Genomic DNA, 16,528 nt, shown 5'->3' with positions numbered 1-16,528 from the left:
TACACTGTCTGCAGTGCTGCTGCTGCACTCGGTACACTGTCTGCAGTGCTGCTGCTGCACTCGGTACACTGTCTGCAGTGCTGCTGCTGCACTCGGTACACTGTCTGCAGTGCTGCTGCTGCACTCGGTACACTGTCTGCAGTGCTGCTGCTGCACTCGGTACACTGTCTGCAGTGCTGCTGCTGCACTCGGTACACTGTCTGCAGTGCTGCTGCTGCACTCGGTACACTGTCTGCAGTGCTGCTGCTGCACTCGGTACACTGTCTGCAGTGCTGCTGCTGCACTCGGTACACTGTCTGCAGTGCTGCTGCTGCACTCGGTACACTGTCTGCAGTGCTGCTGCTGCACTCGGTACACTGTCTGCAGTGCTGCTGCTGCACTCGGTACACTGTCTGTAGTACTGCTATTGCACTCGGTACACTGTCTGCAGTGCTGCTGCTGCACTCGGTACACTGTCTGCAGTGCTGCTGCTGCACTCGGTACACTGTCTGCAGTGCTGCTGCTGCACTCGGTACACTGTCTGCAGTGCTGCTGCTGCACTCGGTACACTGTCTGTAGTGATGCTGCTGCACTCGGTACACTGTCTGCAGTGCTGCTGCTGCACTCGGTACACTGTCTGCAGTGCTGCTGCTGCACTCGGTACACTGTCTGCAGTGCTGCTGCTGCACTCGGTACACTGTCTGCAGTGCTGCTGCTGCACTCGGTACACTGTCTGCAGTGCTGCTGCTGCACTCGGTACACTGTCTGCAGTGCTGCTGCTGCACTCGGTACACTGTCTGCAGTGCTGCTGCTGCACTCGGTACACTGTCTGCAGTGCTGCTGCTGCACTCGGTACACTGTCTGCAGTGCTGCTGCTGCACTCGGTACACTGTCTGCAGTGCTGCTGCTGCACTCGGTACACTGTCTGCAGTGCTGCTGCTGCACTCGGTACACTGTCTGCAGTGCTGCTGCTGCACTCGGTACACTGTCTGTAGTGATGCTGCTGCACTCGGTACACTGTCTGCAGTGCTGCTGCTGCACTCGGTACACTGTCTGTAGTACTGCTATTGCACTCGGTACACTGTCTGCAGTGCTGCTGCTGCACTCGGTACACTGTCTGTAGTGCTGCTGCTTCACTCGGTACACTGTCTGCAGTGCTGCTGCTGCACTCGGTACACTGTCTGTAGTACTGCTATTGCACTCGGTACACTGTCTGCAGTGCTGCTGCTGCACTCGGTACACTGTCTGTAGTGCTGCTGCTTCACTCGGTACACTGTCTGCAGTGCTGCTGCTGCACTCGGTACACTGTCTGTAGTACTGCTGCTGCACTCGGTACACTGTCTGCAGTGCTGCTGCTGCTGCACTCGGTACACTGTCTGCAGTGCTGCTGCTGCACTCGGTACACTGCAGTGCTGCTGCTGCGCTCGGTACACTGTCTGTAGTACTGCTGCTGCTGCACTCGGTACACTGTCTGCAGTGCTGCTGCTGCTGCACTCGGTACACTGTCTGCAGTGCTGCTGCTGCACTCGGTACACTGTCTGCAGTGCTGCTGCTGCACTCGGTACACTGTCTGCAGTGCTGCTGCTGCACTCGGTACACTGCAGTGCTGCTGCTGCACTCGGTACACTGTCTGCAGTGCTGCTGCTGCTGCACTCGGTACACCGTCTGCAGTGCTGATGCTGCATTTGGTACACCGTCTACAGTGCTGCTGCTGCACTCGGTACACTGTCTACAGTGCTGCTGCTGCACTTGGTACACCGTCTACAGTGCTGCTGCTGCTGCTGCACTTGGTACACCGTCTACAGTGCTGCTACTGCTGCTGCACTTGGTACACCGTCTACAGTGCTGCTACTGCTGCTGCACTTGGTACACCGTCTTCAGTGCTGCTGCTGCACTTGGTACACCGTCTACAGTGCTGCTGCTGCTGCTGCACTCGGTACACTGTCTGCAGTGCTGCTGCTGCTGCACTCGGTACACCGTCTGCAGTGCTGATGCTGCATTTGGTACACCGTCTACAGTGCTGCTGCTGCTGCATTTGGTACACCGTCTACAGTGCTGCTGCTGCACTCGGTACACTGTCTACAGTGCTGCTGCTGCACTTGGTACACCGTCTACAGTGCTGCTGCTGCTGCTGCACTTGGTACACCGTCTACAGTGCTGCTACTGCTGCTGCACTTGGTACACCGTCTACAGTGCTGCTGCTGCTGCTGCTGCTGCACTTGGTACACCGTCTACAGTGCTGCTGCTGCTGCTGCACTTGGTACACCGTCTACAGTGCTGCTGCTGCTGCTGCACTTGGTACACCGTCTACAGTGCTGCTGCTGCTGCACTTGGTACACCGTCTACAGTGCTGCTGCTGCTGCACTCGGTACACTGTCTGCAGTGCTGCTGCTGCTGCACTCGGTACACCGTCTACAGTGCTGCTGCTGCTGCACTTGGTACACCGTCTACAGTGCTGCTGCTGCTGCACTTGGTACACCGTCTACAGTGCTGCTGCTGCTGCACTTGGTACACCGTCTACAGTGCTGCTGCTGCTGCACTCGGTACACTGTCTGCAGTGCTGCTGCTGCTGCACTTGGTACACCGTCTACAGTGCTGCTGCTGCTGCACTTGGTACACCGTCTACAGTGCTGCTGCTGCTGCACTTGGTACACCGTCTACAGTGCTGCTACTGCTGCTGCACTCGGTACACTGTCTGCAGTGCTGCTGCTGCTGCTGCTGCTGCACTTGGTACACCGTCTACAGTGCTGCTGCTGCTGCACTTGGTACACCGTCTACAGTGCTGCTGCTGCTGCACTTGGTACACCGTCTACAGTGCTGCTGCTGCTGCACTTGGTACACCGTCTACAGTGCTGCTGCTGCTGCTGCTGCACTTGGTACACCGTCTACAGTGCTGCTACTGCTGCTGCACTTGGTACACCGTCTACAGTGCTGCTACTGCTGCTGCACTTGGTACACCGTCTACAGTGCTGCTGCTGCTGCTGCTGCTGCTGCTGCTGCTGCTGCACTTGGTACACCGTCTACAGTGCTGCTGCTGCTGCTGCTGCACTTGGTACACCGTCTACAGTGCTGCTGCTGCACTTGGTACACCGTCTACAGTGCTGCTGCTGCTGCTGCTGCTGCTGCACTTGGTACACCGTCTACAGTGCTGCTGCTGCTGCTGCACTTGGTACACCGTCTACAGTGCTGCTGCTGCTGCTGCACTTGGTACACCGTCTACAGTGCTGCTGCTGCTGCTGCACTTGGTACACCGTCTACAGTGCTGCTGCTGCTGCTGCTGCACTTGGCACACCGTCTACAGTGCTGCTGCTGCACTTGGTACACCGTCTACAGTGCTGCTGCTGCTGCTGCACTTGGTACACCGTCTACAGTGCTGCTGCTGCTGCACTTGGTACACCGTCTACAGTGCTGCTGCTGCTGCACTTGGTACACCGTCTACAGTGCTGCTGCTGCTGCCCTCGCTACACTAACTGCAATACACAAGTTAACTTACTCTCTTCCTCATTTTTTCTTTCATAAATGACTTGAAGATATTAAAGACCGTGTCGAAGGCTGCCGGGGTGTTAATGTAGTGAAGTCCTTTAGGCCTCATAGGATAACCTTCCTGTAAAAAAAAAATAATCCTCCATGATAAAATGGCCCAATTTTTTTTTCATTTATTACCAAGATTTACAGTATTTCAGAAATATCTCATCAATATTTTATGTGGAATTGGTTTTTGGATGAACAGTATGCACATGATTAATAATTATTGAAGATACAACTATCATAATTATTGTGTAAAGACACAGCTATGTTGCCTCAGAAAAATAACCAGGTTTTACCATGCCAGAAATACCCCAGTAAGATAATGGCTTTCTTTGTGCTTAACAAATCAAAATTGTAATTACAAATTGTAACTTTGCAAAGAAATAAAATCTTTAATCTTTTTTAATTGTCTCACCCACATGTACCTTACTTGTCGTTAATAATAATAATAATAATAATAATAATAATAATAATAATAATAATAATAATAGGATTAGAGGGATCTTTATTCCAGAACTTAATTTCATAATACATTTAATGCTTCAATATTCGTTCAGATTCAAAATGTTGCTAAAAAATAAATGAACCGTCGCCACTGTGACTTAAAATAAAGTCTAATGAGCAGGTGTCCTGATACTTGCTACCCATGGTGGTTCACATAGCAGTAAATAATACGGTACCTTGGTGTGGGTCGCATTCTGACAGATAAAAAGTTACAAATACAGTGGACCCTCGAAATTCTTCATCCCTTTTCTGTATGTAAAACCATAGTTATTCTCTATAAAATCGAGCTTTGCAGGTGAAGCAAAGAAACCATTAACCATCATACGTATCTGAAACGCCATGGGTTAGAAATTAGAAGCTCTGGCAAGGAAGCAAAGACAATTCGGCCAGGATAGACTCCGGGTTTACTAGATTAGCCAGACAGAATGGCATTATACTAGATTAGCCAAATAAGAGTGGCATTACCCTGCCACTTTCTGGCTGACTTTTGAACTGGTATAGAATGCTAATCAGAACCAATAATTCGAAATGGGACATGCCTTTGTCATTGTAAAATAAAGATGCCGATTTTAAATTATTATATATATATATATATATATATATATATATATATATATATATATATATATATATATATATATATATATATATATATATATATATATATATATATATATAGTTTTGACAATATTATTATTTTAATACTCTTATCTTAATGTAATTATATAGTATTACTCTTAGCATTCAAATAATCTAACTTTAACTATGCGACTATAGACTGTAATGTCAAATAGTTTTAAGTCCTGGTTAAAGAATGCTAGAAATGCTCTGCATAACCAGAGGCTTTTTCACTTTCAGTGAAGCAAATTTCATCTATGTAGCAGTCATGTACATTTTGAAAATAGCATTTGTTTGTGTATTTCTGAGTGACTCAGTACCTAGGGCAGGCTAAACATTAAGTTGATCTGTTTGCTTACATTGAGAAAAAAGTGTGTACATGTACTTGTTCCATTGTGTAGATTTCTACCAGCATATCTTTTACCAGTGTGTAGACCGGTACCAGCATACACTTGTACCAGTGTGTGTGGTTGTGTATCATCATACTACATGCCGCAAAATGTCCTTCTCACACTATACCACTCACTTATTTATCCATACCTCACCTATGCTATTTGTGCTTGGGGATCAACTGCAGCAACACACCTAAAGCCAATAATAACCCAACAAAAAGCTGCAGCAAGAATAATCACTAAATCCCATCCCTGGCAACACCCCCCCACCACTCTTCATAGATCTAAACTTACTCCCTGTTCAGTACATCCACACTTACTACTGTGCAATCTATATCTACAGGACCTTAAACTCCAATATCAACCTTGACCTAAAACGCTTTCTTGATAGTTGTGACAGAACCCACAGGCATAACACCAGATACAAACATCTCTACGACATTCCCCGTGTCCGACTAAACCTTTACAAAAATTCAATGTATGTCAAAGGCCCTAAAATCTGGAATACCCTACCTGAGAACTCTAGAACTGCAGACACATTCATCACCTTCAAAACTACCATTAGAAAACATCTTATCTCCCTGATACACCCCGTCAACTAACTACACGAACACCACCTGGTGGTTCACACTTACACTCACTCACCCATTTGACCATAAACAGAAATATTTCTCTCAATCTTAAATATTGAATCCTGTGATACTCCAATACTGAAACTATGTACTGTGCCAAAACAAAAGCATTCACATTGCTAAACTCACAAACTAGTACTTAGTCACTTAGCCATAATACCAACTTACCTCATAATTTGTAATATTTTAAAATTAAGAATTAAACTAAGTCTGCCCGAAATGCCTAGCCATGCTAGGTGTTCTAGTGGTACACTCTGTAATCATTATTTTACTACATGTAAACCACACAACAACCAAATTCTGTAAACTCAGCATTGTAATCCTTATAGAGAATAAACTTTGAAATTTGAATCATGTACTTGTACCAGTGTGTATGGTTGTATACCATCATGTACTTGTAATAGTGTGTGTGGTTGTATACCATCAAGTACTTGTACCAGTGTGTGGTTGTATACCATCATGTACTTGTACCAGTGTGTGTGGTTGTATACCATCATGTACTTGTACCAGTGTGTGGTTGTATACCATCATGTACTTGTACCAGTGTGTGTGGTTGTATACCATCATGTACTTGTACCAGTGTGTGGTTGTATACCATCATGTACTTGTACCAGTGTGTGTGGTTGTATACCATCATGTACTTGTACCAGTGTGTGTGGTTGTATACCATCATGTACTTGTACCAGTGTGTGTGGTTGTATACCATCATGTACTTGTACCAGTGTGTGGTTGTATACCATCATGTACTTGTACCAGTGTGTGTGGTTGTATACCATCATGTACTTGTACCAGTGTGTGTGGTTGTATACCATCATGTACTTGTACCAGTGTGTGTGGTTGTGTACCATCATGTACTTGTACCAGTGTGTGGTTGTGTACCATCATGTACTTGTGCCAGCGTGTGCGGTTGTGTACCATCATGTACTTGTACCAGTGTGTGTGAGCTTGTACCATCATGTACTTGTACCAGCGTGTGCGGTTGTGTACCATCATGTACTTGTACCAGTGTGTGTGGTTATGTACCATCATGTGCTTGTACCAGTGTTTGTGACTGTGTACCATCATGTACTTGTACCAGTGTGTGTGGTTGTGTACCATCATGTACTTGTACCAGTGTGTGTGGTTGTGTACCATCATGTACTTGTATCAGTGTTTGTGACTGTGTACCATCATGTACTTGTACTAGTGTGTGTGGTTGTGTACCATCATGAACTTGTACCAGTGTGTTTGGTTGTGTACCATCATGTACTTGTACCAGTGTGTGGTTGTGTACCATCAAGTACTTGTACCAGTGTGTGCATGGTTGTGTACCATCATGTACTTGTACCAGTGTGTGCATGGTTGTGTACCATCATGTACTTGTACCAGTGTGTGTGAGCTTGTACCATCATCTACTTGTACCAGCGTGTGTGGTTGTATACCATCATGTACTTGTACCAGTGTGTGTGGTTGTATACCATCATGTACTTGTACCAGTGTGTGTGGTTGTATACCATCAAGTACTTGTACCAGTGTGTGTGGTTGTATACCATCATGTACTTGTACCAGTCTGTGTGGTTGTATACCATCATGTACTTGTACCAGTGTGTGTGGTTGTATACCATCATGTACTTGTACCAGTCTGTGTGGTTGTATACCATCAAGTACTTGTACCAGTGTGTGTGGTTGTATACCATCATGTACTTGTACCAGTGTGTGTGGTTGTATACCATCATGTACTTGTACCAGTCTGTGTGGTTGTATACCATCATGTACTTGTACCAGTGTGTGTGGTTGTGTATCATCATGCACTTGTACCAGTGTGTGTGGTTGTGTATCATCATGCACTTGTACCAGTGTGTGTGGTTGTGTACCATCATGTACTTGTGCCAGCGTGTATGGTTGTGTACCATCATGTACTTGTACCAGTGTGTGGTTGTGTACCATCATGTACTTGTGCCAGCGTGTATGGTTGTGTACCATCATGTACCAGTGTGTGTGAGCTTGTACCATCATGTACTTGTACCAGCGTGTGCGGTTGTGTACCATCATGTACTTGTACCAGTGTGTGTGGTTGTGTACCATCATATATTAGTACCAGTGTGTGTGAGCTTGTACCATCATGTACTTGTACCAGTGTGTGTGGCTATGTACCATCATGTGCTTGTACCAGTGTTTGTGACTGTGTACCATCATGTACTTGTACCAGTGTGTGTGGTTGTGTACCATCATGTACTTGTACCAGTGTGTGTGGTTGTGTACCATCATGTACTTGTACCAGTGTGTGTGGTTGTGTACCATCATGTACTTGTACCAGTGTGTGTGGTTGTGTACCATCATGAACTTGTACCCGTGTGTGTGGTTGTGTACCATCATGTACTTGTATCAGTGTTTGTGACTGTGTACCATCATGTACTTGTACCAGTGTGTGTGGTTGTGTACCATCATGTACTTGTACCAGTGTGTGTGGTTGTATACCATCATGTACTTGTACCAGTGTGTGTGGTTGTATACCATCATGTACTTGTACCAGTGTGTGTGAGCTTGTACCATCATCTACTTGTACCAGCGTGTGTGGTTGTATACCATCATGTACTTGTACCAGTGTGTGTGGTTGTATACCATCATGTACTTGTACCAGTGTGTGTGGTTGTATACCATCATGTACTTGTACCAGTGTGTGTGGTTGTATACCATCAAGTACTTGTACCAGTGTGTGTGGTTGTATACCATCAAGTACTTGTACCAGTGTGTGTGGTTGTATACCATCAAGTACTTGTACCAGTGTGTGTGGTTGTATACCATCATGTACTTGTACAAGTGTGTGTGGTTGTATACCATCATGTACTTGTACCAGTGTGTGTGGTTGTATACCATCAAGTACTTGTACCAGTGTGTGTGGTTGTATACCATCAAGTACTTGTACCAGTGTGTGTGGTTGTATACCATCAAGTACTTGTACCAGTGTGTGTGGTTGTATGCCATCATGTACTTGTACCAGTGTGTGTGGTTGTATACCATCATGTACTTGTACCAGTGTGTGTGGTTGTATACCATCATGTACTTGTACCAGTGTGTGTGGTTGTGTATCATCATGTACTTGTACCAGTGTGTGTGGTTAAGTACCATCATGTACTTGTACAAGTGTGTGGTTGTGTATCATCATGTACTTGTACCAGTGTGTGTGGTTGTATACCATCATGTACTTGTACCAGTGTGTGTGGTTAAGTACCATCATGTACTTGTACAAGTGTGTGGTTGTGTATCATCATGTACTTGTACCAGTGTGTGTGGTTAAGTACCATCATGTTCTTGTACAAGTGTGTGGTTGTGTACCATCATGTACTTGTACCAGTGTGTGTGGTTAAGTACCATCATGTGCTTGTACCAGTGTATGTGGTTGTGTACCATCATGTACTTGTACCAGTGTGTGTGGTTAAGTACCATCATGTACTTGTACAAGTGTGTGGTTGTGTATCATCATGTACTTGTACCAGTGTGTGTGGTTGTGTACCATCATGTACTTGTACCAGTGTGTGGTTGTGTACCATCATGTACTTGTGCCAGCGTGTATGGTTGTGTACCATTATGTACCAGTGTGTGTGAGCTTGTACCATCATGTACTTGTACCAGCGTGTGTGGTTGTGTACCATCATGTACTTGTACTAGTGTGTGTGGTTGTGTACCATCATATATTAGTCCCAGTGTGTGTGAGCTTGTACCATCATGTACTTGTACCAGTGTGTGTGGTTATGTACCATCATGTGCTTGTACCAGTGTGTGTGGTTGTGTACCATCATGTACTTGTACCAGTGTTTGTGGTTGTGTATCATGAAGTACTTGTACCAGTGTGTGTGGTTGTGTACCATCATGAACTTGTACCAGTGTTTGTGGTTGTGTACCATCAAGTACTTGTACCAGTGTGTGTGGTTGTGTACCATCATGTACTTGTATCAGTGTTTGTGACTGTGTACCATCATGTACTTGTACCAGTGTGTGTGGTTATGTACCATCATGTGCTTGTACCAGTGTGTGTGGTTGTGTACCATCATGTACTTGTACCAGTGTGTGTGAGCTTGTACCATCATGTACTTGTACCAGCGTGTGTGGTTGTGTACCATCATGTACTTGTACCAGCGTGTGTGGTTGTGTACCATCATGTACTTGTACCAGTGTGTGTGGTTATGTACCATCATGTGCTTGTACCAGTGTGTGTGGTTGTGTACCATCATGTACTTGTACCAGTGTGTGTGAGCTTGTACCATCATGTACTTGTACCAGCGTGTGTGGTTGTGTACCATCATGTACTTGTACCAGCGTGTGTGGTTGTGTACCATCATGTACTTGTACCAGCGTGTGTGGTTGTGTACCATCATGTACTTGTACCAGCGTGTGTGGTTGTGTACCATCATGTACTTGTACCAGCGTGTGTGGTTGTGTACCATCATGTACTTGTACCAGCGTGTGTGGTTGTATACCATCATGTGCTTGTACCAGTGTGTGTGGTTATGTACCATTATGTACTTGTACCAGTGTGTGTGGTTGCATACCATCATGTACTTGTACCAGTGTGTGTGGTTGTGTACCATCATGTACTTGTACCAGTGTGTGTGGTTGTGTACCATCATGAACTTGTACCAGTGTGTGTGTGGTTGTGTGCCATCATGTACTTGTACCAGTGTGTGTGGTTGTGTACCATCATGTACTTGTACCAGTGTGTGTGGTTGTATACCATCATGAACTTGTACCAGTGTGTGTGGTTGTATACCATCATGTACTTGTACCAGTGTGTGTGGTTGTGTACCATCATGTACTTGTACCAGTGTGTGTGGTTGTATACCATCATGTATTATGTATTATGTTTAGTAGCAGAGCATGAGATGCACAAATTAACATTAAGATTGACAACACTCTAATTACCAGAAATAATGGGGGAAAATTCCTAGGCTTATACCTTGACAACAACCTGAATTTCAGCACCCATATCCAGCATATAACCAAAAAAGTATCCAAAACGGTTGGGATCCTCTCCAAGATACGATACTTCGTGCCGCAAAATGCCCTTCTCACACTATACCACTCACTTATTTATCCATACCTCACCTATGCTATTTGTGCTTGGGGATCAACTGCAGCAACACACCTAAAGCCAATAATAACCCAACAGAAAGATGCAGCAAGAATAATCACTAAATCCCATCCCTGGCAACACCCCCCCCCCACTCTTCATAGACCTAAACTTACTCCCAGTTCAGTACATCCACACTTACTACTGTGCAATCTACATCTACAGGGCCTTAAACTCTAATATCAACCTTGACCTAAAACGCTTTCTTGATAGTTGTGACAGAACCCACAGGCATAACACCAGACACAAACATCTCTACGACATTCCCCGTGTCCGACTAAACCTTTACAAAAATTCAATGTATGTCAAAGGCCCTAAAATCTGGAATACCCTACCTGAGAACTCTAGAACTGCAGACACATTCATCACCTTCAACACTACCATTAGAAAACATCTTATCTCCCTGATACACCCCGTCAACTAACTACACGAATACCACCTGGTGGTTCACACTTACACTCACTCATTTGACCATAAACAGAAATATTAATCTCAATCTTAAAATAATGAATCCTGTGATACTCCAATACTGAAACTATGTTCTGTGCCAAAACAAAAGCATTCACATTGCTAAACTCACAAACTAGTATTTAGTCACTTAGCCATAATACCAACTTACCTCATAATTTGTAATATTTTACAATTAAGAATAAAACTAAGTATGCCCGAAATGCCTAGCCATGCTAATCGTTCTAGTGGTACACTCTGTAATCACAATTTTACTACATGTAAACCACACAATAACCAAATTTCTGTAAACTCAGCATTGTAATCCTTATAGAGAATAAACTTTGAATTTGAATTTGAATTTGAATGTATTTGTACCAGTGTGTGTGGTTGTATACCATCATGTACTTGTACCAGTGTGTGTGGTTGTATACCATCATGTACTTGTACCAGTGTGTGTGGTTGTATACCATCATGTACTTGTACCAGTGTGTGTGGTTGTATACCATCATGTACTTGTACCAGTGTGTGTGGTTGTATACCATCATGTACTTGTACCAGTGTGTGTGGTTGTATACCATCATGTACCTGTACCAGTGTGTGTGGTTGTATACCATCATGTACTTGTACCAGTGTGTGTGGTTGTATACCATCATGTACCTGTACCAGTGTGTGTGGTTGTATACCATCATGTACTTGTACCAGTGTGTGTGGTTGTATACCATCATGTACTTGTACCAGTGTGTGTGGTTGTATACCATCATGTACCTGTACCAGTGTGTGTGGTTGTATACCATCATGTACTTGTACCAGTGTGTGTGGTTGTATACCATCATGTACCTGTACCAGTGTGTGTGGTTGTATACCATCATGTACTTGTACCAGTGTGTGGTTGTATACCATCATGTACCTGTACCAGTGTGTGTGGTTGTATACCATCATGTACTTGTACCAGTGTGTGTTGTTGTATACCATCATGTACCTGTACCAGTGTGTGTGGTTGTATACCATCATGTACTTGTACCAGTGTGTGTGGTTGTATACCATCATGTACTTGTACCAGTGTGTGTGGTTGTATACCATCATGTACTTGTACCAGTGTGTGTGGTTGTATACCATCATGTACTTGTACCAGTGTGTGTGGTTGTATACCATCATGTACTTGTACCAGTGTGTGTGGTTGTATACCATCATGTACTTGTACCAGTGTGTGTGGTTGTATACCATCATGTACTTGTACCAGTGTGTGTGGTTGTATACCATCATGTACTTGTACCAGTGTGTGTGGTTGTATACCATCATGTACTTGTACCAGTGTGTGTGGTTGTATACCATCATGTACTTGTACCAGTGTGTGTGGTTGTATACCATCATGTACTTGTACCAGTGTGTGTGGTTGTATACCATCATGTACTTGTACCAGTGTGTGTGGTTGTATACCATCATGTACTTGTACCAGTGTGTGTGGTTGTATACCATCATGTACCTGTACCAGTGTGTGTGGTTGTATACCATCATGTACTTGTACCAGTGTGTGTGGTTGTATACCATCATGTACTTGTACCAGTGTGTGTAAGCTTGTACCAGCATGTACGAATAAAATTACCTATTTTATTTACCTAACTGTAGCTATTCTTGTGATGTTCTATCTCCAATAATTTTTCCATTACATAGTTTTTAAAAGTTTCAATAACAAAAGGCTTCCTCATCAAGGAACCTTCTGTTTTTAATATTTTAATTTTATAAATGTGTGTGAGATGTCGGAGGTTCGATCCTTTATAATGAATTTAATATTTTAACCCTCCAGTCGAGACTGAAGAGTGTATTGTGAGTTCATTAATCTGTAACTTGCTCAGCTATCAAAACTTTGGACTCCAGTCCCTGGACCAATTATGTACCTCTGTAATATTTTGACTACCGCCCACAGGATGGGTATGGGGGTGCATAATAAACATATTAAACTAACTAGCGACCCGGCCATAACTGTATCAGTGTGTGTAACTTCACCAGTGAGTGAATGTATACCAGTGTATATATGTACAAGTGTGTGTGTGCACCTGCATGATGGTGGTAGCTTTCTTTACGACTGACGGTGTCATCTGCGCTGCATGCTGGAAGTTGAGTTCAGCAGTATCCAACAGTACCTCCAAACCCGTCACCCAAGCAGTCTCGTCCTCGTCCAGCAGCACGTCAAATATGGTGAAGACGGTCCGAGCCATGTCATTGATGGAAGTTGAAGCTGGATCACGATGACCAGGTCGACATAGCACGATCGTACGTTGATGTTCATTCACTCGTGGCAATGGCAGGACCAAGCTGACCACCACACTCATGAACAGTTAGTTACATATTCCTCACGAATGTGTAGTATTTTTTTTATCTATGGTAATATATACCTCACAACACACAACTGAAGATGCGGAAGGTTAAGTGATTATAGTAGTTGATGAGAGACAGGATGAAGTTCTGATTGCTCAACACTAATGCTTACAACCCAGCACCTATCATGAACTGAGTGTTATTCAGGAATGTTAACAGAGTTATTCACCACACTATATACGATATATATATATATATATATATATATATATATATATATATATATATATATATATATATATATATATAATGCGAGCTCTAAGGAGAGGCTAAAGGTACGAAACCTGACAACACTGGAAGACAGAAGGACCACTGGAGACATAATAAACACGTACAAGATAGTGAGGAAGTTATAAGGCAACCAGGAGCAGGATGAAATCTAGTCCGCACCATTAAACACTGATGATGTACATGCCTTTCTTTATAGTGTGAATGACATCTGTGCCAAGATGTTTCCCGAATTCTTGTGCAAGTTTGTGGTGGTCAGTTAGCTATGCTTAGGGATTCGCTGGTTTTAGTGAGTCTTTTCCAATGCCGTTTGTGCAAAATTTTTGACAGAGAGGTTTCCTGATGGTGTTTCTTATTATCTGATTGAAGTGTGTGTACTGCTTCTTCTTCGTCTTATGACCAGAGCTTTGGTAAGATGGGTAAGGAAGAAGGATGGGTAAGGATGGAAATATTGGAAAAGGGTGGGAGGGGGGGAGAGGTAGGATATAAAAGGTAAGTGGCCCAACCACTTTGGTGTAATTTAAAAAGTGTATGTGAAATGATAAGATATTCTTTAAGGGGTATAATACTAACCCATCAGAGTCACATAGATATAATAGGTATATAAGTACATGACTCTGAATTGGTAGTAATTATACAAGTTGCAATTGCTCTTTTTTTTTTTTTTTTTTTTTTTTTTTTTTTTTTTTTTTTTTGCGATTGCTCAACGGATATTTATGCGACAATGAAGGGGCAATAATTTTCTGGCCAGTTTATAATTTCGTGACAATGGCTTCTTATAGGTGGTGTCCAGCCATAGTAAATAGCAAAATTTTTACATTAGAAAGTTATATAAGATGTCTCCCTAATTGGGGGCGATGATTTTCTCAGTATACATAGAAGAGTTCTGGTGGTACCCAATCTTCTTCATCAGGGAGGTTGCTCAATATCATGGGTCGAGGGTAATCATCTTTATGAATAAAACGACGGACCCTCTGTGGGAGAGTCATTCTTTGAGTCCTGTGAGGAGGAGTATTGATGGTATAATCTGTGGTATTTACCACTTGTATAGGATGTTCTCTATCTGGCATGTATAGTTCTTGCATTGTATAAAGTTGTTTCTTTTTTAGGGTGTCAAGGCGTACATTTATGGCAGTAATATCTTGTTGTATGTGTAAATCTGCCATTTTAACTCTGTCTCTCCTCCTGGTATCGGTAATAAAGCGAAGAGCTCTATTCTGGACCCTTTGTAACCGTAGCATGTTGGTCTTTGTTGTTAAGGACATTGGGACACAAGGGTATTCGAGTACTGGTCTTATTATCATTTTATACATATGTTTTTTGACATGTTGAGGGGCTTGATTGAATCGAAAGAGACTGCTAAGACCAGCTTTGGCTATATTGATCTTTTTAGTTACATGAGATGTTGAGTGGAGCAGCCTGTCTATTTCATATCCCAAAATCTTGTTAGGGTTTCTAATGGCTACAGGTGTACCTCTGATGGAGATACCCCCTTTATCTTCAATTGTTGATGCAAAACATCCTATCGTGCTAACAAGGACCTTGTCAGGATTAGTCGTAATTCTCCATTTCTTTTCCCAATTAGATGTTCTACGAAGTTCAATATTCATTTTTTCTATGACTCTCTCATACTTGTATTTTCCTGTTACCGGAGTTGATGAGACGACATGAATAACATCATCTGCAAACTGTGTCACAATTGTATCATTAAACTCTGGTTGAGGAAGGTCATTCACATAAATGTTGAACAGAATTGGACTTAGACAAGAACCTTGTGGGACACCAGCTGTTGGTATAAAAGGCTCTGTCGACTTGCCATGAAAGGTGGGAATGATTTTTCGTTGAGTTAAGAAATTATATATTAATCTGAGAAAAGTCCAGTTATGGTCTGGTAGGTCATTGAGTTTGTATATAAGGCCATCATGCCATAAGCTATCAAAAGCTTTATGAACATCTCTGGTGGCAATTAAGGCAAGCTTGCCCTGATGTTTTAGACTTGCTACAGTATCGAAAATAACATTTATTGCATGATTGGTACCTCTATGTGTTCTAAAGCCAAATTGTTTTTCAGTAAAAAAGTGATTAAACTCCATATAGTAGTTCAATCTGTTGGAAATGACTTTCTCAAGAACTTTTCCAGTGACTTCAAGTAAATATATAGGTCGATAGTTCCCAGGTTGGTGGATGTCTTTATTGGGCTTACCAAGAAAGATCATCATAGCAGTCTTAAAAACAACTGGAAAATGTCCTGAGGCCAAGATGGCATTAAAGATATTTACCAAAGACTGTTTACAATTTCTAGGTAGGTACTTTATTTGTTTCATTGTTATTCTAGAGAGGCCAGGGGCTCTATTTCTCATTCTTCCAATAACCTGACTTATCTCTAGTAATGTAATAGGTCTAGTAAGCGGGTGGGTATCTTCAAGAGTTGAAGTATCGATGGAAGGTAGTGGTTGTAGATCATCCAAGTTCTCCTCTCTCCATTCATTGACCAACTGATAATGATTATTATTAAATTGACGACTGTTATTGTGGGAGAGAATTTTCTCCCATACATCACCCATCAAATTAGCCTGGTCCTGTGGATCGTCAAGTTTAATTTCAACATCTTCATCATCCTCATCAGTGAAGGTATGAACTAGGTAGTTAGGAGCCTTGTGCTTTGCCCCTAAAAGTTGCCGGATCTTACTCCAAAATTTTGCTGGTTCACGTTT

The 16,528-nt window shown here is 43.1% G+C and overlaps 1 protein-coding gene across 7 annotated transcripts in view; it reads right to left on the bottom strand.

Annotated features, from left to right (window-relative positions):
• LOC128694706 (retinol-binding protein pinta) overlaps nt 1-16,528 on the bottom strand; it is an 82,704-nt gene that overhangs the window by 6,799 nt on the left and 59,377 nt on the right. For 5 of the 7 annotated variants that reach the window (XM_070095785.1, XM_070095786.1, XM_070095784.1 and 2 more), the window contains exon 5: nt 3,473-3,583. In XM_070095785.1, coding sequence (XP_069951886.1) covers nt 3,473-3,583 — 111 coding nt within the window. Of the gene's footprint in view, nt 1-3,472; nt 3,584-13,264; nt 13,524-16,528 lie in introns of all 7 variants that reach the window. The other 2 variants (XM_070095781.1, XM_070095782.1) reach the window with 1 other exon arrangement.

Source organism: Cherax quadricarinatus, chromosome 51 (genome assembly GCF_038502225.1).
Source record: "Cherax quadricarinatus isolate ZL_2023a chromosome 51, ASM3850222v1, whole genome shotgun sequence".
Taxonomy (NCBI): Eukaryota; Metazoa; Arthropoda; class Malacostraca; order Decapoda; family Parastacidae; genus Cherax; species Cherax quadricarinatus.
The sequence above is the reverse complement of the archived record's forward strand: the minus strand, read 5'-3'. Positions and strand labels throughout refer to the sequence as shown.